The sequence below is a fragment of the Arachis ipaensis genome, chromosome B3, assembly GCF_059453495.1.
Source record: "Arachis ipaensis isolate K30076 ecotype BB chromosome B3, ASM5945349v1, whole genome shotgun sequence".
Taxonomy (NCBI): domain Eukaryota; kingdom Viridiplantae; phylum Streptophyta; class Magnoliopsida; order Fabales; family Fabaceae; genus Arachis; species Arachis ipaensis.
This window is the reverse complement of record NC_142438.1, coordinates 140,661,363-140,688,861: the sequence shown is the minus strand read 5'-3', so window position 1 is coordinate 140,688,861 and position 27,499 is coordinate 140,661,363. Positions and strand designations below refer to the sequence as shown.

At 35.7% G+C, this 27,499-nt stretch overlaps 1 protein-coding gene and 1 pseudogene across 1 annotated transcript; both read right to left on the bottom strand.

Moving 5' to 3' along the window:
• Positions 1-14,472: 14,472 nt before the first annotated feature.
• LOC148572624 (uncharacterized) lies at positions 14,473-15,337 on the bottom strand (annotated as a pseudogene).
• Positions 15,338-16,794: 1,457 nt separating this feature from the next.
• Positions 16,795-21,789, bottom strand: LOC107631825 (endoglucanase 8). Its single transcript, XM_016335387.3, has 7 exons — positions 21,461-21,789; positions 20,943-21,356; positions 20,459-20,551; positions 20,210-20,371; positions 18,275-18,386; positions 17,663-17,826; positions 16,795-17,390 (listed from the first exon to the last, which is right to left on the bottom strand). The coding sequence occupies exons 1-7, from the start codon at positions 21,674-21,676 to the stop codon at positions 17,064-17,066; spliced, it is 1,488 nt and encodes a 495-aa protein (XP_016190873.3). The 5' UTR covers positions 21,677-21,789; the 3' UTR covers positions 16,795-17,063.
• Positions 21,790-27,499: the final 5,710 nt, after the last annotated feature.

Sequence of the window (27,499 nt, the reverse complement as noted above, 5' to 3'; positions counted from 1 at the left end):
TTTTTTATTATTTTGACTATTATTTATCCTAATTAAATTTAATTTTTGTACCGTCACTCTTTTATTTTCTTAAACCCTTTTTTTATTTTTATATTTTTAATATTTTTTTATATTCCTTGTCTAGTAGTCATCTTTTATTCATCAAAAAATAAATTTTAAATTCTCCATTTTTTTATATAACTTTTTATAACTCTATGTATCTTCCAATTTCATTGTTTTTTTTTTTTTGATATTTTCAATTATAAATTTTAATTCAAACAATTATAATTTAGGTATTAATCTAATATTTCTCTTCATCACTTTATATATTTTATTTTATTCTCAATTTATTCATCTTTATTACTTATTTTTTATCTTTTGTTCTATTATATGTACCTGTGTTGCATATAAAATCTTAAAATAAATTAATTAATTTGCTAATTTAAAATATATTTTTTATTTTTAAAAATAGTAAAGACAAAATATTTTAATTACAATACATAATTAAACAGATAAATAAAATCTTTCATCTAACATTATATCAAAATTAAATTAAAAAATATATAAAAAATTTAATTATTTTAAAAAAAGGAAAGGAAAAAAATTGTAAATGAAGGTTATATTATTTTATATAAATATACTTTTATATACAGATTTAATTTGTTTAGTATTTATATATAATTCTAGTTTTAAATTATAAATACTAGTGTATCATTAGTTGCTAATGTGTTAATTGAGTCAGCCTTTTATTATTAAATGTGTATAGAAAAAATTAGTTAAGATAACAAGTTATCTATAATTTAATTAAAATATTTTAAGTTTAAATTTTAGAAATAAAAAATATTTTTTATAAATTATATATAATGAATAGTATTTTAAAAATAAAAGTGGTCATTAACTTTTTTTAATTTTTATATCTTTATATAATTAATAATGTTCAACAAAATTTATTTTAGCGTATATATTTTTGCCCCACTCCTAAAATTTTTTGGGTCCGTCACTATGTAAAACTCAATAATTAAAATTTATCAAAGTTATATTTATAATATAATTTGACCCTCTTAATTATATTATATGGAACATATTTAAATCCTCTCAAGTCGATGGACATATAAAAATGATAAGTTATATTCGATTAGATTAGTAATAATTTTATCAGTAATTCTAAACAATTAAGCATTTTACGTAATTAAATTCAATTAAAAAAATTATATTAAAATTTTTCTATAAAATACAAAAATAAAATAAAAACAATATCAAAATTTATTATATGAAATATAAAAATTTTATTACAATAAATACATAATTTAAATTTATTTATAAACCACATTATAAAATAATTTATTATTTAGGACTTAAAAATATACAATTTAATTTTAAAATAATTTTATTTTGATAAAATCTTTTATTTTTGAAATAATACATAAGAAGATGTAAACAAAATTTTGTATCAATAATAAAATACAAAAAATATATATATTAGAAGAAAGAAAAAGAAGTAGATAAATAAAATATATTAGAAAAAATTTCGATGTTATAGTTAAAAAATTTTATGATATTTTAAAAAAAATTAGTGTTAACTTTTGTTTTTGATGATTTTTAAGTAATTAAAAGAAAAATTATGTCATCAATAAAAAAATTATTTTAAAAAAATTTTAATGTTACTTTTTTAATAAATTCTATGCATATAATTTAAAACTCTTCTTCTTTTTTTTATTATTGTCATCATTTTTTTTATCCCTTTTATTTTTTATTTTTTCATAATTTTTTATTTTTATTATCTAAAAAAATAAAAATACTGTAATAATATCAGAAGAAAAATGAGAAAAAATAAAAAATACAATAATAATAGAACAATGACAAAAAGAAAAAAAAACATATTAAAAGAAAAAAAGAAAAAACACGAAAAAAATATATAGATAACATTTTTTGGGAGGAATTTTTATTAGATTTAAACTAATATTTAACTTTAATTATAAGTCGAGTCTCATCAGTCGTCGGATGATGTAACAGTAATTACCTTTCTAATTTCCTTAGTCTTTCTCGGAAGTTGCTCTGATGGTGACTCTACCTCCACGCTAGTACGCTACACTCGCATTTGAAATTTCTAACCAGTTCATTACTGATATTACGCGTATAACTTTTAAAAGTTAGCAGAAAAATCAAAGCTCCTATGTGCAATTATTTTCACATATTTACAGCTTGGTATTATACTTTGGCATGAACTTTATTACAACAGAAATCAAACTAGAACCACTATTCATTTTATATTTAACATTTTGGATTTATTTTATAGATCAGATTTGCCAATTACATATACTGAAGTAATGTTAACGACTTAACGCTAATTCAGGGACGGTAAATTAGCATTGCCAATTGCGATGGTGTTCTGGTAATTTTATATGAGAAGAAGTTATTTTAGTAATTCGTATTAAATTTAAGAACTAAGAAGTCGCTGAGACTTTGGATATGCACCATGCCACCATCTATTCATTCCTGCCGGAGCTCGCGGGGGTCAATGCAAGTCGTTTCTGTGGTCCCCACTAGGGTGTTCAAGACCCGCTCCGGTCCAAAAATTCGATCTGGATTCGAAATATATTTTAGTAAGTGCGAGTTTTTATTTTTATTTGGTGTTATTTTTAGGTCGGATTCAGATTTTTTTTGAGTCACCTATCTTGACTTAAAGTTACTCTTCAAAAAAAAAATATACTACACTTCTATAATATAATTAATATTTTTATATTATACGATATTATTTTTATTTTAAAATAATTTATTTTAATATATAAAATTTATAAATTTATATATATTAATATTTCATCGGAACAATCTGATTTAATTTAATCTTTTTTGAGTCATTTCAAGTGGTGTCAAAGTAAATTTGTTGTCTTTTAAAAAATATAGAATGAGTCAGAATCTAATTAAATTAAATTCAGTCTTGTTCATAAATACCTCTAATTCTCACGCTTTAAAAATATTTCCCAAATTTCGATTTTTTATTCTTTAAAAAGATGTTTCATATTTACCTGATAAAAATTGGCATCAAAATTCAAAACATGCTTCTAATACGTTCAAACAGTTTTTTTAACCAGGTCAAAGAATTAGTGAAGACTGAAGACCCACGTGTTGCACTCCAATTTGATGATATCCCATAGCCACCGTAAGTAAGAAATTTTTGTAGTCACGATAGATCTTGGCTTGCGCTCAGCTGTAAATATTTGACAATTCACACTTTTTCAAAGGATCAGATTTGGAAATTACCACTATTTGGTTGACGCTTCCATTTGGAAATTTTTTTTTTGGCGATTCTTCCATTTGGAAATTGGAAGTGTTGGAAGTATCCGTGCTACAGGAACTTAATTAAAAATTAAATAAAATTATAAAAATTAATAAAATAACTAAACCTAATAATAATAATAATAAAGATTTTACTATTTTATATTTTAAAGATATGGATTAAGCATATAATAAAAAAATATTTTAATTTCATTTATTATTTTTATGCATTAAAAACATAAAAAAAAATATTTTTGCAAAAAAGAATGTTAAAACTTTTTTTTACGGTATATTTAACCTATGACCTTAGATACACGATAGCAAAATAATAATAATAATTTGTTTTTTGAATAGTGTACCAAAACAGTATGTTTTCAACTTTGTTGTATTTTGGGATCACAATTACAAATTTCACCCCTAAGTAGCTCCTCCAACCCAATTCCCCAGCAAGCCTCATTTCTTATTTACGTACAATACATTCTCCCATCTCTTGAATAAATAACAATTATCATACTTTACATATATAGCAGCTTAATTAGGGACATACGTTTTTATTGCACGAACCCATTTAGTTCATTTAGAACTAAGAAGTCCTGTTAATATGAAAATAAGTCTCATGTTCTCACAACTAGCTAGATGTGCAATGTGCTAAAATAAAATATGCCAGATATCCGATCAAAGTTGGTTTCTCCGTGACGCTGGACCAAAAAATATCGACATATTACGGTGAAATCGAAATGCCAAAAATAGCTGGATGGTAAGAGGACAAATGATTATAGCAAGGGGGCGAAGTGGACAGCTATAATAGTAGTTATAAAATGCCCACCATTTTGTATGAACATGGCAAGTGGCAACTCAGAATGCAACCAAAGACAATGCACCGCACCTAGTACCTGCTACCAAATCAAACAAGTTGTGTTAAATTGTACAATTTGATCACCTTGATGCGTGTAACTGATTCCCATATATGCATTAGCATTTATTTGTTTAACTTATCGGCCTGTCCGGTTTTTTCTGTCCACATTGCAAGTGTAACACAAAATTTACTACTAATTAACTACCCTTTTTGAAAATAATGCCATTAGAAAGTAAAATATGAAATGTATTAGTACATTATATTATGGTGAATACTATAATAAAGACTTTATAATTGTCTTCATGTGAAAATATTCTCTTTTGACCTTTGGATGATAGATTGAATGGTTAGATTTTAATATTTATAAAAATGTTGTCTTTGTTTAAAGTGTGGCTAAATAAATAAATCACACTTTTTAACAAAACATCTTCATAAAAAGATGTTTTTGCCATCTTCATTTGAGTAGTTGCCTTATATTATACCTTCTTTAGAAAAGCCACAAACTCTTGCCTTGTCAAAATTGGAAAGATGTAGAAAGAAAAAGAAGTTAAATAACATGCAAACATAAATATAAAATGTGCCTATTTGTGAAATATCAATAAAATGGAAGGGATCCTTAATTTAATTATACTATGCTTACCGGAAGTTCATGGTGGTGGTTGGACCCTTGAGAGCTGCAAGATCACAATCTCCGACTGCTTTTTCATCCTTGTCGTAGAGAAAAATGATCAAACTTGAGAAGAATCTGAATCTAAGTGATGGTTCTGAATAAACTTGAGAAATGGGTTGAATCAAATTTGCAAAAAATTAGCTTTTTAAGCTCTGCTTTGGCAGAAGCAGAAATTGCAGGAGATTTTTTTGTTTTGTCTCATGTGCAGAACAGAAAAAGAGAAGGGAAGAAGAGAAAGAGACCAGCATGTATCTTGGTTCGGATTCTAAGTGCAATGAATCCTACGTCCAGTTTCCACCACAAACCATGGTGGAATTTTCACTATAATACACTGATTACTTTCACCAATACTATTGAATTACTCCCTAATTCAACTAGTATCTACCCCTAAACTTTCTTTACCAAAGCTTAGCAACCCAAAGTGCTGTCCCATCTTGAAAGGGGAATCTACACAGATTCAAACTCACCAAGTACTAACCCAACTTGGCAAGGGGAACTAATCCTAGTTCAACAACTCAAATACACAGAACTTCAGTGGCTTTTACATGCATCACTCTTGCCTTTTCTCTCTTGACTTTTTCACTCACAGATTCAGCCTTTTCTCAATACACAAAATGACACAAGATAGTCATAATTAAAAAAATCAGAAATTAAGCACTGGTAGAAGAAAAAGAATTTAGCTCAAGTGTGAATAGATGATGCTCTGAATTTTTCTCTCTTTTTCTTGTCTTCAAATGTTGGAATGAGATTCTTTATATGTCTTCAGCTTCCCTACCCGTTGGAGCTATCTCAGGTGGCATGCAGTCCTTGCTCTATTCTACTCCACTATCTCTGCTGATTGAGGAACCCGTCCACCACCTCTGCTGTCCTTGGCTTTGCTTTCTTCCTTGGCATGCATTACCTTTTTGTTTTTGCTCCATTATCACTGCTGTCCGAGGAGCTCACCACTACCTCTGCTTTTTCATTCTTGTAATTTTTGTGTTTTGTTCTCCCACTATCTGAATGTTGCTCTGCTGATGTCCTTAGGATAGTGGAGATGTCCTTGTGTCCTTCTTTCCCAAAGCCACACCTGTCTTTGTATTGTTGTTGTTTCCTTTTTGTTCCACCTGTCCTCACTTTTCATTTAGCAGACACATCTTGTTGAGCCAACCGTGGAGAGCTCTCGACCACCGGGGAGATTTCGGGGAGGAATCAAGTGAGATAACATAAGATGAGAAGACACCATATTCAACTCAAAACCTTAAGGTGTCAAGTTAATTGGTCTCTCATCTTATAAACTCCTCACTCTTCCTTGCTTTCTTTGATGTGGAACTAACTTCAACACTCCTCACACTTGCAACACTAACAATCTCCCCCTCAAGTTTGAGCCTCCACATCAAGCATCAATTCCCCTCTAGCTCCTCCACCACCACGAGTATTCGTCCATCACACCGCCGCAAAACACCGCGGGACACGCCGCCCGGACCACCTTTGCCGGGAAGACTTTTGATGCTTCACTTTGAATACTCCTTAAACCAGACCGATTAAACCATCGGCTCTGATACCACTTGTTGAGCCAACCGTGGAGAGCTCTCGACCACCGGGAAGATTTCGGGGAAGAATCAAGTGAGATAACATAAGATGAGAAGACACCACATCCAACTCAAAACCTTAAGGTGTCAAGTTAATGGGTCTCTCATCTTATAAACTCCTCACTTTTCCTTGCTTTCTTTGATGTGGAACTAACTTCAACACTCCTCACACTTGCAACACTAACAATTATTGTTAGGATTTGGTTGAATTAGTCCCACATTGCTTATGATAGCAAATGGAGTGGGTGGCCTAGGCTATAAATATAAGGCTAAGTTCTCCATATTTTTTGCACCAGTCGGAAACACTTAAAGCTTGTATCTGACTTTTCTTTTCCTCTATACTCTTTGATTAGAGAGTGTTGTGAGGTGTAGTTAAATATTTGCTTTGAGAGTGTGGGTGTACTGGGGTGCCGGTGTTAGAGAGAAAGAAGTATATGTGTTGTAACAATTTTCACATAGTGATATTCTTTGATTGTCATTTGACAACGGCCGTGGTTTTTTTCTCCAGTAATTGGGGTTTTTCACGTTAAATTCTTGTGTTATGATTGTGTCTATTTTATTTCTCTGTGAAAGATATTTTCTCAAGGGGGAATGGTGTATTATTCCCAATAACACATAGTCTTGTATTTACTGAATGGTGCTATGATAAGGAGCTTTGAGCTTGTTTAATTTTCTTGAAACACTTAGGTAGCGTTTGGTGGAGAAACAGAGACGGAAAGACTGAGACCGAGAGACAGAGACTAAGAGACAGGGATTGAAATAAATCTCAGTATTCTGTTTGGTGCAAAATGGGAGACAGAAATTGAAACAAGAATGAAACTCTAATTTAATTTGCACAAAGGGTAAAATTGGAATTAATTAATTGAAATGAAAGTATTTTAGGTATAAAATGTTATTAAAGTTTTAGTCTCCATCTCTAAAAATTTCAGTCCCCTGTGTCCCTACTTTTTGGAGGTACTGAAATACTGAACTTTTAGAGACAGAGACAGAAATTTTAGTACCAGTCTCTGAACTAACAAACACGATATTGAGTCTCAGTCTCTCAGTCTCTGTCTCAGTACCTCAAAACAAACGCTACCTAAGGAACAAATGAGCTGCATTCTTTTTGCTGTGATAGAAATATTGGGCCTGAATGTTGGAGCTGTGGTAATCTAAGATGCTGAAACAACACAAGCATGGACTTAAGTAACATTTGGTTGGGCTTGCATCACTTAACACACACATATTAAACCAACTTTTGGCTTTCACCCAAATAATGTTTGTCATCATATATTAGCCCAAATTTAAACTAGACTCAACACTAAGAAACTATAAAGACACGGAGTTCAAATTCATTATCATTAACAAAATAGAAGGAAATAGGGGGGAATATACTAGAACACAGTGAATCAAAACCGCAAACCATTTCGTATTATCCTTCCTTCTTTTATATATATCCAAAGTTAAAAAAAGAACTCACCCAAATAAACTGAGAAGGCATATTTTCACTCGGAGGTAGTGTCCGCCGTCACCACGGTAGCAAAGGTGCGGGTGGTATTATTTTTGCGGGAAAAACAGAAACAAAATTATAGATCGGTAATCATAGGGTATTTTTTTTTCTTGGGTCACGGTAGAGAAAAAAAATAAAAAATGTTATGGTTTTTGGTGCGGAATTTCGAAAATCACAAACTAACCAGTAAATGTACCTTATCGTACCAAGTAATACTTCAAGTGAGTGAGGATCGATTCCACTAGAATTGATGGATCAAGTAACAATAACTGAGTGATTAACTTAGTCAGACAAGCAAAAAGGAGTGTTTTGAGTTCTAAATTGCATAAAATAGTAATTAGAGAATTTAATGAGATAAACAATAAAGAGGATATAAAAATTATATGAAAAACAGTTAAGATTTTGGAAATATTTACTTTTTTGGATTAACAATTTTTACCAACTACTTTAATCATACAAGATTCAATTCATGGCAAAGTATAATTGATTAAACTCTAATTTCTTAGTGATTTAATCTCCTTTAACCTAATCAACCGCCAATTCCTCGGTCACTTAATTTAGATTAAAGGTTTAAATTCAATTCTAGTTTATTAGCCACACAAACCTTAAATACCCAAAGATAAGATGATTATATGTCACATATCACGTTAAGTCCAGGTAATTAGAGAATTATGAAGAATTACTTTCAAGCTATTATTTAAGTGAGTTACTTTTTCCAAGATTCAATAAGAATTCAAGTGGAAAGAGGTTATCTTTCAATATACTCTAATTCAATGAAGAATGAAAGCAATCCTTGAATGTAAATCGGTCATTAATTAAAAATAGAATGATAATAATATTAATTCATCAAAATAAATAGAGTCCATAACCTTAACAGAGGAGGTTTAATTGCTCATGGCTCAGAGAAAAACTAGAGTTCTAAAATTGTGTAAAGTGCCGAATGAGGAAGAAGAAGAGCAGAGAGCTTGAAGGGTTGAATCTTTTTTCTTTTTATATCTAACCTAGTTGATTTGAAAATAAAATAAAATAATAAATTCTAAAACCTAAAAAATTGTGTTTTTTAAATAATAAAAGGAAATAAATAAATAAATAAAAAACTGAAACTAAAGCTAACGAAGCCTTTCTTGGAACTCCAAAATGCGCTACTGGCGCTAAAAGCCAGATTCAGCGTTTAACCTCGCTGAGTCAGAAAGTATTGTGGAAGTTACTGTCCTCCTTGTGCTAAACGCCAGGGTTAGCGTTTAGTGCCACTAGCGTGTGGTTCTGGGCGCACTTTACGAGGCAGCTGGCGCCAAGCGCCAAATCATGGCGTTTAGCGCCAGCTTAGCAGAAAGCTTGCACAAAGTACGAGGTGCCTGGCAGCGTTTAGCGCCAACTTGACAGCATCCAATTTTCTCATTTTTTTCTTCTGCATGAACTCTGTCAAACTCGCTTGAATCTTTTCTGAAATCAATAAAACCACAATGTGCATCAAAATAACATTTAAACAGGTCTAAAACATAAAAATCTCATAAAAACTCAATAAATCTATATTCAAATTACTAAGAAAATATAGAAAAGATGCTCATGCATTAGTTTTCTTTTCTGAAAATAGAAAAAGAAAAAAAGACTATTAGGATTTTCTTTTTAGGCCTCAAAATAGTGGAATGACATTGTGGGGCGGGTATGTTGAGTATGTTGACCCAAAGAATAGTAAGGGAGAGCCTGATGGATGTGAAAGCCTAGGAAGTCCTTTTTTTTTAAAAGCCTAAGTCATTTTTTTTCGGTTTAAAAAGGGGCTAAAAGGCCCAAGCAAAGAAAACTACATCTATTGGTTCTTCTGGGCCAATAGACCCCAATAGCATCACCTAGCAAACATTGACCGAAACTCATAGGCAGAGAATTCTAGTATCTAATAGTATAGTCCTATTCAAGACTATAATTTGCTAACCAATTTGCACAAGAGTTAGCCTCGCGATAGGTATGATTGATAAGGACTCACCAATCTCTAGACAGAAGGTTTTGTATTCTGCTATACAAGACTGAACCTGATTTTGTGCTATCTTTCCCTTTCTTTATGCTATCTGTAACAGATTTAGAGCCACACTCCAAGTAGACATTCTTGAACCCTAGGGTCCAAGCCGTTTCTAGTCCGATGCATAACCCCCAGAGCTCTGCCATAAACGTAGAGCATTCACCCAAATTCTTGGTGAACCCTATAATCCACTGACCTTAGCTATTTCTCAACAGTCCCCCACACCCTGCCTTTTTAGGGTTCTTTTTAGCAGCACCATCAGTATTAATTTTAATTCAGTCCTCTAGTGGTGGGTACCATTTTATGTTTGTTTTGTCAGCCATTATGAATATTCTGTTTTTGTTTTTGGTAGTAAAAACTTCTTGAATGAGCTTGGCGTAATCTTGAATGATTCTATTTGTTGTGGGAGGTCTTTGAAAATCAGGTTGAAAGATTTCCATGTTCTGCCATTGCCATAATTTCCAACACGTTACTGCAAAGATGTTCCTCCATTGAGTCTGCCTAGGTCTCCCCAAGTTCAACTCTAGACAAGTGTATATCCAATCTTTGACAGGTTGGTTGTAGAACAGATTCATTGCACCTGGCTAAACCAGCTTATCCCAAATCGATTTTGCCCCTCGACTATCTCGAAGGATATGAATAGTATTCTCAATATGGTTTTGACAGTATTGACACACAGGTGAGACCCATACCATCTATGTCTCTTATTATTTGTGAGCAGTCTATCATGTGTGGCTTGCCATATGAAAAGTTTTATTTTTTCCAGTCCTTTCCAAGACCAGATTTTCTGCCAAACCTTCTCATGGCCGACGTGGTGTTGAAGAGATTTTGATAACCTGACTTTACAGAAAATCAACCATCCGGATAATGCTTCCAAGCTATACTATTGGGAGGGTATAACAAAATCACTCACCCGGGCATTGATTTCACCAATATTAGTGTTTGGATCATTGTAATCAAGAAGGCAACCATCCATATGGAGCCAGGAATCAGTCCAGAACTTCGTGTTCTGGCCATTGCCAATTCTATGGATCACTCCTTTCTGTATTTGAGGCCAAAGTTTATGCAAGGCTTTCCAGAGGCTTGAACTACCACCTGAAATGCTTTCTCTCATGTTTCCATATTTTCCCCAAAGAATCTTGGCCCAGAGAGAGTTTGGATTATTAATCAGGCCCCAACACAACTTCATTAGAAATGCCGAGTTCATCAAATATAGTCTTTTGAAGCCTAAGCCTCTAGCTTCTTTTGGTAAACAAATAGTACTCCAACTGACAAGGTGAGCCTTTTCTTTGTTGGTCATTCGATCCCCAGATAAAGCTCCGTTGAAATTTTTCTATTTTGTTGCATCGTGAAATATGTTATAGGGGTAATGGCAGATTGTGCAAGTACTACTCGCCCAGCCATTGAAAAACATTTTTGCTTCCATCCCTTCAATTTGTTCTGAACTTTTTCCAAGATATGCCCATACTTCCTCTTGCTACCTCGACCTTCCATTATATATGCCCCGAGGTATCTTCCTATTTTCTTTGTTTCTTCAAACCCTGCAAGCTGGATTATCTCTCTCCGGGTGCTTTCAGGAACTTTCCTAGAGAAATATATCTGGGTTTTTTAGGCATTGACAATCTGCCCAAAGGCTTCACAGAAGGTATTCAAACAATTTTTGATGATGTTTATTTGTTCGTAGCTTGCTTCTGCAAACAACATAAGATCATCAAGTGGGAAATAGTTGGCCCACCCCTACCCAGAGAAAAGGACTTCCACTTGCCATTCATAACCATATCTTCTATAAGATGAGAAAGTATGTCTAGATATATCACAAAAATATAGGGTGAAAACGGGTCTCCCTGTTTAATGCCACAGGATGGAAAGAACTTTTCTGTTACTTCTCTATTCCACAGCACCTAAAAGCTAGTGGTACAGACGCATCGCATGACAATTTTAATGATTTTCGGGGGAAGGGAGAAGTCTGTTAAGCATTGCTCAATAAAAGCCTAGCTCAGGTGATCATAGGCTTTCTCAAGATCGATCTTGATGGTCATGTATCCTTTTTTACCTGATTTTCTCCTTATAGAATGGGTGATTTACTGTGCAACAATGATATTATCTTAGATCCTCCTTCCAGGGATAAAGTTGGATTGAGCCGGTAAAATTCTATTGTCGAGGATGGGTTTGATTCGGCTGGCTATGATTTTTGTAATTGTTTTATAGGACACGTTACATAAAGCAATGGGTCTGAGTTGGTTAACAAATTCAGGTTGTTTTATTTTTGGCACAAGTGCAAGGAGGGTGTTGTTCACATCAGCTATAGTTTCGGAAACTTGCCAACTATGCATGAGAAACTTTTTTAGGCTATTTCCAACAATGACCCAGTTTTCTTTGTAGAAACCCACAGGGAGTCCATCAACCCCCAGTGCTTTTAGTGATCCCATTGCAAAGACCACTTGTTCAATTTCCTCAAGCGTGACACAAGCTCTAAGTTTGGGAATGTTGTCTTCCTTTAGAGGGGGTAAAAATTGTTAGTATCAATAGCACATTTTCTATTACGGTTAGGTTCCTAGAAGCGACTTTGAAATGAAGGATAGCATGAGTCTTGAGGTCCTCCTGATTATCAATCCACTCCCCGCTAGGTCCATGAAGTTTGAGGATCTTGTGCAGCGCCTCCTAATGATAGTTTTTGTATGGTAATACTTGGTATACGATCACCCTCCACCGTCCAAGTTTCTCTAGATTTTTGGAGCCAGAAAACTTGCTCCTTATCTAGAATAGCCTCCAATTCTTTGTTGAGTTCTTCTTCAAGGCTGTCCAAGAATTCACTTCTCCCATATCTTGGAAAATTTTGTAAGCCTTTCAATCTACTAAGCACCAACCATTTCTGATGGAAAATATGGCCAAAAGTCTGATGATTCTAGATCTTTACCTTGTTTACAAAATTTTGGATTGATTGAGCTAAAGGCTGGTCCTTGTGCCAATTTTCATTCAAGAAAGAAGAAAAATTCTTATGTTGTATCCACATATATTCAAAACGAAAAGGCTTGTTTCTAATGGAATGGTGGTTACCTTTGCACTTGGTGAGAATTGGATGATGATCTGAGTGGATTCGAGGGAGGGTCTCCACAATGGCATCTTGAAACAGAAGGCGCCAATCAGTATTGCAAAGCGCTCAGTCAAGGCATTTGAAAATGTGATAACCATCCTGCCAGACAGGACCTCTCCAGGTGAATCTTGTTCCTTGATATCCCAGGTCTATAAGATTACAAGCTTCGACCCAGTGCTTGAATCTATTGATTTGGGGAATATCCGGATGTGCTCCACCTTTTTTCTCTGATGCATCACTAATATCATTGAAGTCGCCACATAGAACCCAAGGATGATGTATGTCTGCTGATATTTTGCTAATAAAATTTTTCACATCTGTTCTTCGGCTCTCTTGAGGGTGAGTGTATATAATGGTAAGGTACCAAACTCCAGAGTCATCAGTAATCTTGGTGTGTAAAGCTCGGTCACACCGACATATTTTCTGAACAGTTTGATTAAAGTTGTTCTAAGTCAGTCATATTTCTCCTGAAAATCGATTTGCATCCACACTAAGATGGTAGTTAAAACCAACCCTTTTGATGGAGTTTAGTGCATTTTGTCTACTGCATCTCGTCTCCTGTATGGCAATTAAGTTGGGCTTATACTGAAGGTTATACTCTTTCAACGTCTTAGCAAAGGATGGGCTTGCAACCCCTCTCGCATTCCATAATAGTATGATCATATTAAACACATTGTAAGGAAGAGCTTAAAGCCCTTGGCTAGGGAACTGGTTTAAAACACAGGCCCAATTAGGCCCCATTCAACTCGCCCTTTACTGGGCCTTTCTTTTCTTTCCAATTTAGGATCGTTGTTGTACTTTCAGCCATTATCACATCCAGGTCAGATCCTGAAAAGTTGAGTTCAGGTGGGTTAGGTGGTTTTGGGCCAATGTTTTGATCTAGCAGGATTTCCATGACCATCGTTTTCTCTACTAACATCGCATTGTTGGATAAAGCTGGTTTTGGGACGCTTGGTTTGGGTTCATAGTATGAGCCATGGAGTGGTTGGTCTTGGGCCATAGGTGATGAGTGATAATGAAGAGTTTAGATTTTGAACTTTTTTTTTGGGTTCAGGAAGCAGATCAGGTTGCATTTTTTGGGTCACGGTGATTAGGCTAGGGGATGTATGGATGGGGCTAGGTGTGTTTGCAGAACGGGCTTTTCTCATTTGGCTTCCAGAAAGAAATTCCTTGAGGCCTTCATTATTTTTGTCTTTTCTTGTGGCAGGCTAATTCTCATTCTCATCATAATCATTCTCTATGATTTGCTCATTGGTTGTATCTGAGGATAGAACCTCATATCTCAATTTGTCGTCCACCTTTTGTGCACTACTTTTTTCACTCTTATGCTTGTGCCCACTTTTCACGTTCTGGTTGTCCTTTTCAACTATTTTCTTTGTCCTCCTTTGCTTTTGTACAATCATCCAAGCACCATAATTTATATTTTCTGAAATTACTATTTTATCCTTGTCTTTTCCACTCTTCTGGTCTCCCTCTTTCTGCACCTGGTTTCTTTTCATGGGCTCCTCCACTGCTTGTCCTGGCTATTGGTTTTTATCTGCATTGTTATGGTTAAATACAGAAGTGTTTCCATGTGTACATGCCTCATTAGCATGGCCAAAATGTCCATAGTTAAAACAAATCATATGTAAGCCCTCATATTCAATGAAATATGTATTATCATTAACCATATGTTTTACATCTAGAGGCTTGGTCAGGTCTAGCTCCACACACAGGCGCGCGAATTTGCCTCTTGACTGGTTTACTGTGTTCATATCAACTTTAAGTGTCTTTCCAATATGGTCTCCCACTGTTCCCAGAAAACGCTTGTAGTATTCAATCGGCAAGTCATGGAGTCTTACCCAAGCTGCTATCTTGTTGATAGAGGTGCAAAATATATTAAAATCTAGAACCCGCTTCCTTATGGTTAGATAGTGGTCGTAAATCAGCCATGGTCCGCCTTTCATTGAATAACATGACTACAAAGTAGTCATTACCCAGATCTATCAAGTCTAGCCCTCCCACTTTTGCCCACATGATTTCTAGTCTTCTCTTTAGAACAGCATATAAAATCTTGCGTCCCAAAAGCTTGACTATAAACGTGTTCTTTCATGGCCACTCAAGCCTCCATTTTTCTGTTATGTTAACATGGATGCTAAAAGTTCCATTTTCGAGTCGTTTCGCAGAGATAGAAGGGGTGGTTCTTTCCTCCCTCTTTATTTTCTTTAAAGCTTCCCTCTAGAACGGACTCATTTCAAGCACCTCCTCCATATTGTCTTCTTCTTCATCTTCAGATGATTTTTCTGATTCTTCCTCCTCGATTTTAGAGTCAAAGTGTGGTTCCAAACTTCCATGCATCACTAAATCAGCATATGTTCTTCTAAGACCATTGGCTCCGGCAAAAGTCATCTTGTCAAACATCCACTCCTCCTCTCTAACTACCTTCGAAGTTTCTCCTCCATATCCATTCCCGTCATTACGTAGCTTTTTTTTGCTTTTGTAGCTGATCAACTTCTTCCATGGAGGTAGGGATGTCAATAGGGCAGGGCAGGGCGGGGGCGGGGGATGCCTCCCTGCTCCCCATCTCCGCCCTCAGATTTGCTCCCCATCCCCGCCCCATTTCCCGCCGTGGGGGAATATTGCTCCCCATCCCCATTCCCACAGGGCCCCATTCCCCGCGGGGACCCCATCCTCCATGTACATAATAGTTCTAACTAATTATTAATTTCCATATGAATAGAGCTACAAGTATCTATCTTATACAAAAAACTGCAAGATTTTATACAAAAAGTCTAAATGACACGATGGTGACTTCTTTCGAAATAACGCAATAGGGACGCAACGACGAGCCAAAGAACAAAGTAATAGACGAGGTGGGAGACGCGGCAACAGAGAGGAGAATGGACACGACGGCAGAGTTACGAAAAGGAACGCCACAAAAAGAAATTACGATGCGGTAAGGGTGATGGCACGGTGAGGTGTTACGATGCGGTGAGAAGGGTGACGAGAGGGTGGCTGCAGAGAGGTTGGATGAAGTATAGACTGCCTTAGGAATCTCTGAATTGAAGAAAGGTTATGCAAATAAATATTAGGAGTTTTGGATTTTTATATATATGTGTGTGAGAAATGTCTAAAAAACATATTTGAGAAATAAACTATTAAGAATAATTCAAGGAATTCATAAATTTCGGAGAATAGCGGGGATGGGGCGGGGATCCCCGCTCGGGTCCCCGCGCCTGCTTCGGGGAAATTTTGTCCCCCATCCCCATCCCCGCGGGGAAAATTCCCCACAATCGGATCCTCATTCGGGGCAGTCCCCGCAGGGATCCCCGCATCTCGAGAAATTTTGCCATCCCTACATGGAGGTTTCCGGCAGGTTCATTCGCGGGACAAAAACTAGTTTTCTTTTCCCTCTAACTTATAAAGCCCAAGTCCTTTACATACACTACTATTAGCGTCAATTTTGAGCCCAACTTATGTGGGCGTTGAATCTAAGCCTACTATCTGTTTCACCTTTACGTGAAATGTGTGCTCAGTAAAAACAAAATGCCCAATGAATGTATTCCTCTTTTCTGGTCAGCACTTACCACTTAGCAGTTAGCACACAAGTAGTAGGTCCCAAAACAATGCCTCATTCTTTTTGTTGTATACTGGGGCATTTCGATTTTAGATAAATGGTGTTTTATGGTATCACCGTACAAAAAATGTGTCTTTTTGGGATTATCTTCTGAAGTCACACCATGCTTTTTGTTCGTGGGACTCTACGAATTTTATCAAACTCTCAAATTGTTGAGGATTTAATAGCTTCCACTTAACATTGATGAACTTCAGTGTGCATTTGATAGTGAAAAATAAAACTGAAAACATTTAACCTTAAAAGAGCAGAGTTTCCAATTTCTAGACTTTGTCCCGGTTACATAAAAACTTCTAGACTAGTTACGGATTGCACTATCACTTCACTTAATGGATAGGAAACAACCACAATCAGGATATACTATTACTAACACAAGCATTCTTCTCCATTTCATTTCATTTTGATTTTTCTTTTCTTTTTTTACCCTTAGGAAGCAAAGCAGGGTGACCATATGCGCACCACCTAGCAACAATAAACTAAAATATAATACATTTTACAGATTCAAGAGTGGGCTGAAAAGAAAGCGAGCAGGCCCACTAGAGGGGCATTGATATATGTAGTGGGCTCAGTCTCCTGATAGAAAGGCCTGGAATCCGGGAAAGCATCTGTGTTGTTGTTAGGCCCACCAACCACGGCTCCGACCAATACATTCGGGTTGGGATTTGGGCTAAGGAAATATCGAGATCCAGCTTTGCATCCAATGTGGGCTGGGTGGACCGCCACCGATGGGAGCGAGCTGGCCCGGTGATGTATCCTCTGTGGGTAGCGAGCACCGTATCCAACCATGTACGACATTCCCATTGGGTTATCCCCAAGAATGTAGTCCACCTAGTAACCATCACATTATTAGTACGTCACCATCAGAACCACATAATAATTTTATTACTATACTGTACGCATGTCACGTGATGATGTTATTTTACTTAATTTAAAGAAAGGACAAATTGTAGCCGTTAATTTTGTCTGATGTTGGAAACTAGAAACTGGTCCCGGTGTGAACTGACTGGACCCTAATCAATCAACGGTTGTATGAAGCTGATGCTCGGTCCCAATTAACAGTAGCAGAAATGAATGAATAAATGAATGAAGTTACCACTGACCTGGCGTTTAGCAAGGTGTTTGAGCAAAGCTGGCGTGGCAGTGGTCTCGCCACATGGCACAACCTTATTGGCGTGGCTTAGGTAGTTAGAATAGGCTAGGAGCAGAAAAGAGAGGGACGTTACATGCTGCATGTTGCTTCCTCCAGCCTTGAAAATAAGACCACCTTTTTCAATTATACCATCAAAAGAGAGGATAAGTTAGCTTTTGGGGAAAAAGTAAAATAAAAATACGACATTTTTTTTTTTCTCTTTGAATTGGATATTGAATTTGCTAACTTGTCTTTTAAAAGTAAGTATTAAATATTTACAAATTATTTATTTTTATATTTTTAAATTAAATAATTATATACAAGTACTGTAGTAATCACCTAAAAATAAAAAACAAAGGCCAACTGCCCTTGTTACTAAAATAATTGTGCAGAATTACCAATGCACGGATTTGCATACGAAGCTCAATCAAAGCCTTTTTCTTTTCTGTTGTTTGCCCTTACAAAAGCAAGGGATAATTAATGGCTTTGGATGCCTGGTAATCATTGTTTACATTACTACATGCAATAAACACGCGAGCAATCGCTTTTCTCTAGAAAAGACAATAAAGAAATGAGGAAATACCTGGGGAATACTGAACTTGAGGGTGGGAAATTCCGGGCAATATCGAACAAATAAATCCATCTGCATTTTGCTTGAACGACGCAAAATAGTTTGCTCTTCCCATCAACACCTCCTACGGAAAAATATGTATTCATTTATGCATTATTCCATGGTGTTATGTGGCGCTGAAGGTGCAAGTTACTGGTAGTATATGAACATGACTCCGATAACTACTTCAACAGCATCAAGAACAAAAACCATTGATAACGTTTTAAATTTTTTTTTATCTGAACATAAAACGCATAATGTGCAGAACAGGGAGAAAAGTGATAGCGATGAGAGCTTAAACAAAAAGTCACAGGATCAAAATCAATTCAAGTGAAAGAAAAGTGATTGTGCAGAAAATATGGCTGAGAGTATGGTGCACATGCATGATGCAGTACCGGGACCCATCCATTTGCCAGATCTGATAGGATGAAAATAATTAAGGACAAGACTTTATGTTCCAAATGCTGACGATACGGAGTGCTTACATTTTGGCCACTTAATTTTGGTTCTGAATGAAGAGACAGGACACTCTACATATCCTTCAAGTCTAATCTTTACCCATTTTAAAGACAAATTTGCCCCCTTGATATTTTAATGCCATAAACAAATCTATTCTAGTGGTATTTCCAATACTATAATTTACTTTCAAGTACCAATTATTAGGGAATGTCCCCGCCTGTATAATAACAAAAGCTAGTGCTCACATTAAACTCACATACAATCACCATATCATGTGCAATCATCAGCGTTTCACACCCCCTTTTCTCAATGCCATCTTGACTTTCCTTCCATTATACTCATGAATCATGAATAAAAGGATAAAACTTTTCTTAAATCCAGTCTGTATTATTCCCATTCCTTATCTGTGATCTAAAGTTGTACCATACATATGCAAACAAGCTTATTACTATCACCTACATTCCTTTTATGACCCACCAATAAGATGAAGTCAAATTTAAGATTCCTTTCTCTTTGTTACATTTTTTCCACATTATTTAAAACAACCAATGGAGCTTGCAAAAGAGATAACCCTACTGGTGCATTGTATTTTGCTTATTTAATTTGGCAAAACCTATTTTATTTATTATATCAACTGTTTTGAGATGAACCATTTTTGTGGCATGAGTTTGGCATTGAATGAAAGAGACAAATACAGTTAAGTCTCGTAGAAAAACATGGGATCTGTACAAGAAATGAACAACTCCCTAAATATATAGCATTATGCCCGTTTATATATTAAAGTTGTTTATTTGTATGTTTTAAAATAAACGCCCGTTGTAATAGTTCATGTATGTTATAAAACTCAAAAAACTTATTTAAAGTAAAATAAAATAAAGTAGATGATCTAAATCTATCATAGATATAAAAATTTAACATACAAACAGAAAAGCTAGTGTGGTGTAAAGAAAGAATATTATAGGTGTTAAATTCCCTATTGTGCTTGTGATGATCAATGATTAATAATATGATAAGTGTACAGATTGAGAAGGAAGCAGCAAGAATGGGAGTCCCATACAAAGGGGAAAAAAAGTAAATCAATTTGGACGTAGCACGTGATGAGTAGAACTTTATCCTATATTGTGCAGCTAGATTGAATGAATGAGTAGTGGCAGAGTACCCCCACATGCCCAACGGGGTGCACAAGACAAGAAGAACCAAATACAACCATAAAATGACAAAAGCAATTTTGATTACCACAAACAATAGTATATAATATGTAACGAAAATGGAGCAGCTCAATTATATAAGGAATACTAACAATTAATTATTAATTAATTACTGTAATTAAAGTAAGTTGGCACTTAGCAGTAGAATGGAATCGAAATGTAGTTGTAAGTTGCAAATCAGATACAGGGCAGTGTAGTAGTACTAAATACTAATAGTAAATATGGAGGATGAGGATGCTACCTTGGAAATGAGAACATTAATCCCGGCATGCTTGTTATCCCAACCAAACTCATTAATGGTGTCCCCAGCTCTCAATACCACCTCGTTCCTTACAATGTATTCCCTGTACTGACGCCTACGCGACGCCTTGTGCAACCACGCTGCTGCCCACAACAGCTCGTCCTGATAAATTAACAATCAGATTCATCCAATCGGACGGCTAGTATTAGATACATCCATGATTATCACTCAACTCTCTCACACACGCACCTGGTACCCATTGACGTCACAGTAAAATGGGCAGACTGCTTTCTTTAGGCTGTTACTGTATGCACCACGATGCCTGTCAGCGAACCCGAACACCTGCATCCTCACCCCAACCAAACCAACCGTTATTTTCTCGCGATATTTTAACGGAAATTAGTCAAATTACCATTAAATGTCATTTTTCACTTTTTTTTTTTTAATCTCACGTACTACCTACAGTCCTACACTACTCTACTCTCTAGTCTCTGCTATGCATATATATTTATTTTAAGAAAATACAAATACAGGAGAAAAGGAAAAAGTCAAAAAACACAATTCCCAGTAAAGTATAGGGTGGTTGTCTGTTCTTTTACGAATCACTTTTCAAACTTACCACAGTTGCGAACAAGTTAAAGGCGAGGGTAAAAGGAAGGAAGGAAGAAAAGTTAAGAAAAATGGAATAGGGAAGAAAGAGTAGAATGAGAGTGAGGGATGAAAGCGACTGTACCGTAACGGCTCGATTGAGGAGAAGTCTAGAGTAAGCGGGATCACGTGATCTAAAGACGATGGAGGCAGCGGCAAGTGCAGCGGCCGTTTCTCCTGCCACGTCAGAGCCAGGGTGGGACCCATCCACCTTGTAAACGGTACGGAGAGTGTCCATGTCCTCTGGCCTCTCCCAACAGTTATGGTCCGAGAGAGGGTCTCCCACCTGCACGAACACCACACCGGTCCCTACCTTCGACGTTGCCTTCAGCAGGTAGTCCGTTCCCCACCTCACCGCCTTCAATGCGTTCCCGAGCTCAGGCCCCATGCTCCTCCCGAAGTCTATCACGCTCCACGCCAGCATTGTTGTAGTGAACGCCATCGGAAACCCGAACTTGATGTTGTCCCCGGCGTCGTAGTACCCTCCAGTCAAGTCCAACTGCCAGTGAGCAACACCAAAACACAGAAAACAACATAATGCAGGTCATTAAAGTGCTACATTGTGAAAAATAATGGTAGATTATGACAGAGTAGCGTGATTACTCCGGCGGTGGCGCCGTCGTGTAATGCGGAGTCGTGGCGCCATCGGAGGCGCTGGTCGGGTGGGAGTCTGCCGGAGCGCTGGCCTTCGAAGAAGAGGATGCTCTTGCGGAGAGCGTCGTGGTAGTCATGGGCGGTGGCCGCGCTTGGGCGGATCAGGAGGAGGATTATGGTGAGAATGCGAAAGGCGGGAGCATAGGAGAGGGCATTTGGCGCCATTTTTTCTTTTCTTTTTGGTGTTTTGCCCACTCTGCCCCTGTGCGGTGGTGTTAGTTTGTGAGGAATGCCAACTGCCAAGTGAGGGAGTGTGTGAGTGAAGTGATGAAGGTGAAACCGTCAAGGTGGTTAGTTATATAAACGAGAACGAGAAAGCATCTTTGGATTCCAGGGAGTTCTCCAATGCATTGTTGGCACGTGGATAAACATTAATGGTTGGGTTTTCGGAGCCCGATGCAGACATGGAAATTGGAACGAAGACTGAAATGAAATGGGAAACGGGTATTTGTTCGGGTGTGGTGTTATGACCGGGTCAAAGTTAGTATGATGGGAGCATGTGACTGGCACCGCCAATTGGTGGGGAACACGTGGAATAGGAGGAAAGGAGAGTTGTGGGACCGGGGGTAGGGAGCATGTGGTGTAGCCGCAGCTTTTTGATGGAAAATGGAGGAATGGCTATGATGCGTCTGATTTGTATGAACTGTGACTGTATGGAGTATAATCCTATGCCTATCTGTATGGGGAAGAGGGAAGCATGTGAGCTTATGCTGGGTTGTTAAATTCATGCTCACTCATTTGGATATATTGGTGCTTTCACAGGTTGGTTTTCTCAAAAAGATTGAAATATTTTCTTGCCAATTGAGGAAGAAAACGAAATATCATCTTGTAATATATCCTATATATGTAACTGTAACAGTGTAAGTTGCCATATAGTGGCTAATACACACAAGTTGTGAAAATTAGGTATAAAATTAGAGTTTAGCTCTTGGAATTGCAATAGAGGGATTCCTTTATGGAATATAACGCATCAAAATTCAAAATTATTGGGTGGGTTTTCATAAAAATAACAATGATGTCAATCTAGGCAAAGGTCTATATGCTAAGGAAGCAGGGGATGAAGCCCCAATTTCCGCCATTTGATATGCCACAAATATTGGCACTCCACATCACATAATCATGAGTCATGACATTAATCACCTTGCAAGATTGAAGCAGCTGATAAACCTCCAGTCAATTAGTTTCTCGCACCATATATCACGATACCCCTCTGCCAAGGCAAAAAGCTTCCAACTTAATTCACAGAATTCTCCATATTATTCAAACTTGCTAGTTTTAGATGAATTGTAAGACTTTATTTTGTTCTTTTTTCAACAAACAAATCAAATCAAGTCGGTCAAATCTTATATGTATAATGCAATAGTGCATACTGCCTAGCTTAAATTGCACTATTTGCTCAAGTTTTCAATTACCATTTCTTATCTTTTGTCAGTTCTCTATTGGTCAATTTATAATTCTTTTTCTTATTCTTTATTTTTGAGAATTGTGGAGATCATATCCTCTCTTCAATAAAATGCTTCTTCCATGTTCCATCCATTTGTTTGGGAAAAATAAATGGAGGTGTTTCATTTTTTTTTTTCTCCTTTAATTTTGTCTGTTATTTTGGGATTGTTTTATTTGTTGGCGGACTAAATTCCCACAGTAGTTCGTGAGATTGACGCCGTACACAAATCATTTTTGAGATTTCAATTGCACCAATTACATTCCTAAGATTGAAAAAATTGCACCATATTACTATATTAGTCTCTGACCCGTTTTTCGTTAATGACGCATTGACGTGGCTTGCTGTTAACCTTTGGTGACACGTGTCACCTCATGGTTTGGCCACGTGTAACAGTATGATGATGTGTCAGTCAATGACACGTGGCATGCTGGCGTGGATGATTATGCCATGCGTCACAATGCTATTTTTCCACGTGTCAGGTTATGTCATGTGTCACAATGCCATTTGTCCACGTGTCATCCACTATGTGATCGTTACATGTGCACCAAATTGGTCTCTTACTTTGCATTAACGGACTCATTTTAGTTTTTGAAATTGAATGTCGTGCATCAAATTAGTCCCTTCATCAGTTTTTTTTCATTTTTTTTATAAATTTAAAATTCTCGTTATATATATACACTAATTTTAATTTTATCTTTTCACAAGTTATTTAAATACAAATATTTTTATAAAATATTTTTAAAATTTTAGTTTTAATTATACAATTTTTTAATAATATTTTATTAAATAAATTATGTGAGATATTGGTATTGATTTAGTAAAGAGTGTAAGTTAAGAGTATAATAATATTCCTTAATACAATTTTTTTAATATTTAACACTTTAAATCTTTAATAAATATTTTAAGAATACTTGATAAGGCACTTATTAACTAATATAAATTCATTATTCCCATCTATTTTAAGAATGTCCGATTTTCCATATAATTGACTTCTCACTAAATTAATAAGATAGATTTATACTGCAAATTATAATAATTCATTTTATCTATAACTTAGTTAGGTAGCTTTTTCATATATTACACTATTAATCAATATAAATTTGTGTATAAAAAAATATTGAGAATTTTAAATTTATAAAAAAAATGAGAAAAAACTGATAAAAAGACTAATTTGGTGCACAACATTCAATTTCATGAACTAAAATGAGTTATTTGATGCAAAGTAAGAGACCAATTTAATACACATATAACGATAATATAGTAGATGACACGTGAACAAATAGCATTGTGACACGTGGCATAAATGGTTAATATTTCTCATTGTCCAGTCTCCAATTTGAATTATAAATGGTTCAACTTTGTGGCACATGTTATTATCATCAACTTCTACTTTTTTTTTTTTTCTTTGTGATCTATTTTTGCTGTAAAAAACTAAAAGAAGCATAGAATAAATTTCTTAAGTGTTTATGAAATACCATATGGGTATGCTCATCACTAACAGCGGCATGATTTAGGAAAACACCCTATATTTTTTTATATGTAAAATATCATTTTCCACTTTATGTATACTTCAATTTAAGAAAAAGATGTAACAGTAAACTCTTGATGTATTTATTTGAATTTACTGAAACTTGGATTTTAAGTAAGTTGATATGATTTGTATAAATCTAACCAAATTTTAACAATCATGCTTCTAATTATGAAAATATTTTATAGTAATTATTGTTATGGAACTTAAATTATTCCAGTTCTAGCTCTCTTGCTTTTTATTTTTAAGTATTCTTTTCGTTTTAAAATTATAAGAGATATTTAATCATCACTAAATAACAAAGTTTGGTTCTTTTTTTGTGCGTGATCCATCTATAACTTACTAATATGTATTCTTCGATAAAATGTAGAGTAATATATACCAATCCTAATTGAGCTCAACTTAATTAGATTAGATCTTAATAAACACTATTAGAATCGAAGGTTGTACCATACAATATAGGTACGTTTAGTTCATGAATGGCTTAAGACATAAATATAAACATTGAAGATATAGACATAATGAGAAACAAAATTTTTAAATTGTTTAATAATTAAATACAAAAATAAAACGATAAAATAACCATATAAAAATTTTAATATTATTTTTTATCACAAATACCACCACTCTATTTTTTCTTTACTATTATCTAAACTGCCACTATCACCACAATTTTTCTGTTACTATTAATAACTTCTAAATTAATCAAAAAATTTAATCAAAACAAAATGACACAGATATAACAAACATCAATCAAGCTTCAATTAAATGTTTAATTTTTTCTGTAAAAAAATAGAAAACCAAGGGAAGAGATACAGATGGAAACAGAGGTAAAAATAGAAAGATAGATCTGACAGGATGCATTGGTTGAGGCGTTTCTGGCAGAAGCAGTGCACCAATTTTGGCAAAAGTTGCAGCACCGGCGGTTCTGCAACTCCAGGAGGCAAGAGTGGTGATTTTGGCAAAGGTGGCGGCAATGGTAGTTCTGGCGGAGGCAAAGAGAAGAGTTCTACGATTCTGGGAGAGGCAGCGATGGCGAATCTCGAAAAGGCACGATAGTGACAGTTTGATTTACTAAACTGGGAGAGACAGCGGTGGCAAATCTGACAGAGTCAGTGAAAGCGACGACTCTGTGATTTTGAGAGAGGCAGCGGCGGCGGTTCCAGTAAAGGAGGCGGCAACGGTTTTGGAAGAGAAGCGGCAGCGATTTTGGCAGAGGAGCGGCAATGATTGTTATAGAGGTATGGATTCAAGAAGATAAAGTGGTTTGGAAAAGAAGAAAGATGAAGAAGATGATGGTGTAGAAGTGGGAAGGGATAAAGTAGATATGAGGGTAGATTTAGGAATTTTATAAATTAACTAAAGATAAAATTGTCTAAACATTTTATTATGATTCTATGTCCACCTTTAAAAAGTCGTGTCTCACTCTTTTGAAGAGACACAAATTATATGTCTATAGTGTGTGTAACCGTGTTCGTAATAAATTTATGTTTTATAAAACAAACGATGTACGCGTACCACCGTGCCCATGTCTCTAGTAGACATACATGGACGACAAACAAATGCTGCCTATAGGACTAGACCACAATGAAACCTAGTAGGGGTGTATGTGGCTCAGTTTGATCCAAAGACTAGTCTGAAAAAAAAAATTGATGAATTTTGTCTTGGTTTTATAGTAGATTAGTCAGATTCGAAAAATAAAAACTATTCAATCAAACTACTCAATTGATTATGGGTTAAAACTTGGGAGACCTAACCTTGCCTAGTTGACGAAGTAAATCAATTCAAATCTAACGTGCAATGTCATCTATATCTTTTCTTCGTGCAATCCCTCTCTACACTTCTCTCTTCAACCAGTAAATATCACATACCTTTTAGCAATGCGTTCATACATTCTGAGAGGTTTGTCGTCATGTGACTGAACTTACAATCGCTATCACAATGTTGTAATCATATCTCCTAGTTAAATCTGTTGGCCTAGTCTAATATCTCACAGGATAAACCCTTCAACGCATCCATACATCATTCGTATCATGCCTTACTTGGATTATATGCACTTATGCAGCATTCATCAAGTATCACTTTCCCTCTGCAGATTTGAAATGGGTCATGAAGTTCGCTGCTATGTGTCTGACACAGTATGCATGATAAGTACTAGGAGGCTTCCAACAATTGTCGTTGACATGCAGTGCGACTTCGATCGGTTGGGACCTATCAGATATAATCAAAAGTTCTTCTTATGGTGTGACATGTCATCTTAGATTGGTAAAAAATAAAACGACCACAACTCAGTTATCTCAAACTCAACAACAGCAAAAGCAATTGACAATATGTTACTATTACCATCTTGTGTCATGGCAAATAGCAATATATTACCATATTTGTCGTACAGGTGCATGTCATCCACAGATACAAAGGGCTTGTGGTGTTTGAAAGCCTCAAGACAATGAGAAAAGACCCAAAAAAATCTTGTCAAATTGGCAGTAATCGCGGAGCACCAAGTGGTCCATCATAGTACAGTACAGTACTGAACTGAAATCAGTCATCGTGTTGGGACAACAACTCTGCAATACTTGCAACAACACTGGAACCTTGTTATTTGACTCCTCCCAATCATCATGGATTTAGGCAATTGCATTTACTTCGCCTTCCAAATTTTATTGTATGAGGTTTCGAAGTGATAGGTCTACTTAACTACATCTTGTAGGACAGGGATAGTAATAGATGGGTTGGACTGTATGAGGGGTATGATGACACTACGAACGAGGTTGCTGTCCAGCTGTTGATGGTCTTAAGACACGTCAATCATATCAAACTCAATGATAGCAAAAGCAATTGACAGTATGTTACTATTACCGTCTTATGTCACGGCAAGTAGCAACATACTACCATTCTTATTGTACAGGTGCATGCCATCCACAGATACAAAGGGCTTGTGGTGCTTGAAAGCCTCAACACAAGTAAGAAAGGCCCAAGAGACCTTGTTAAATTGGCAGCAATTGCGAACCACCAAGTG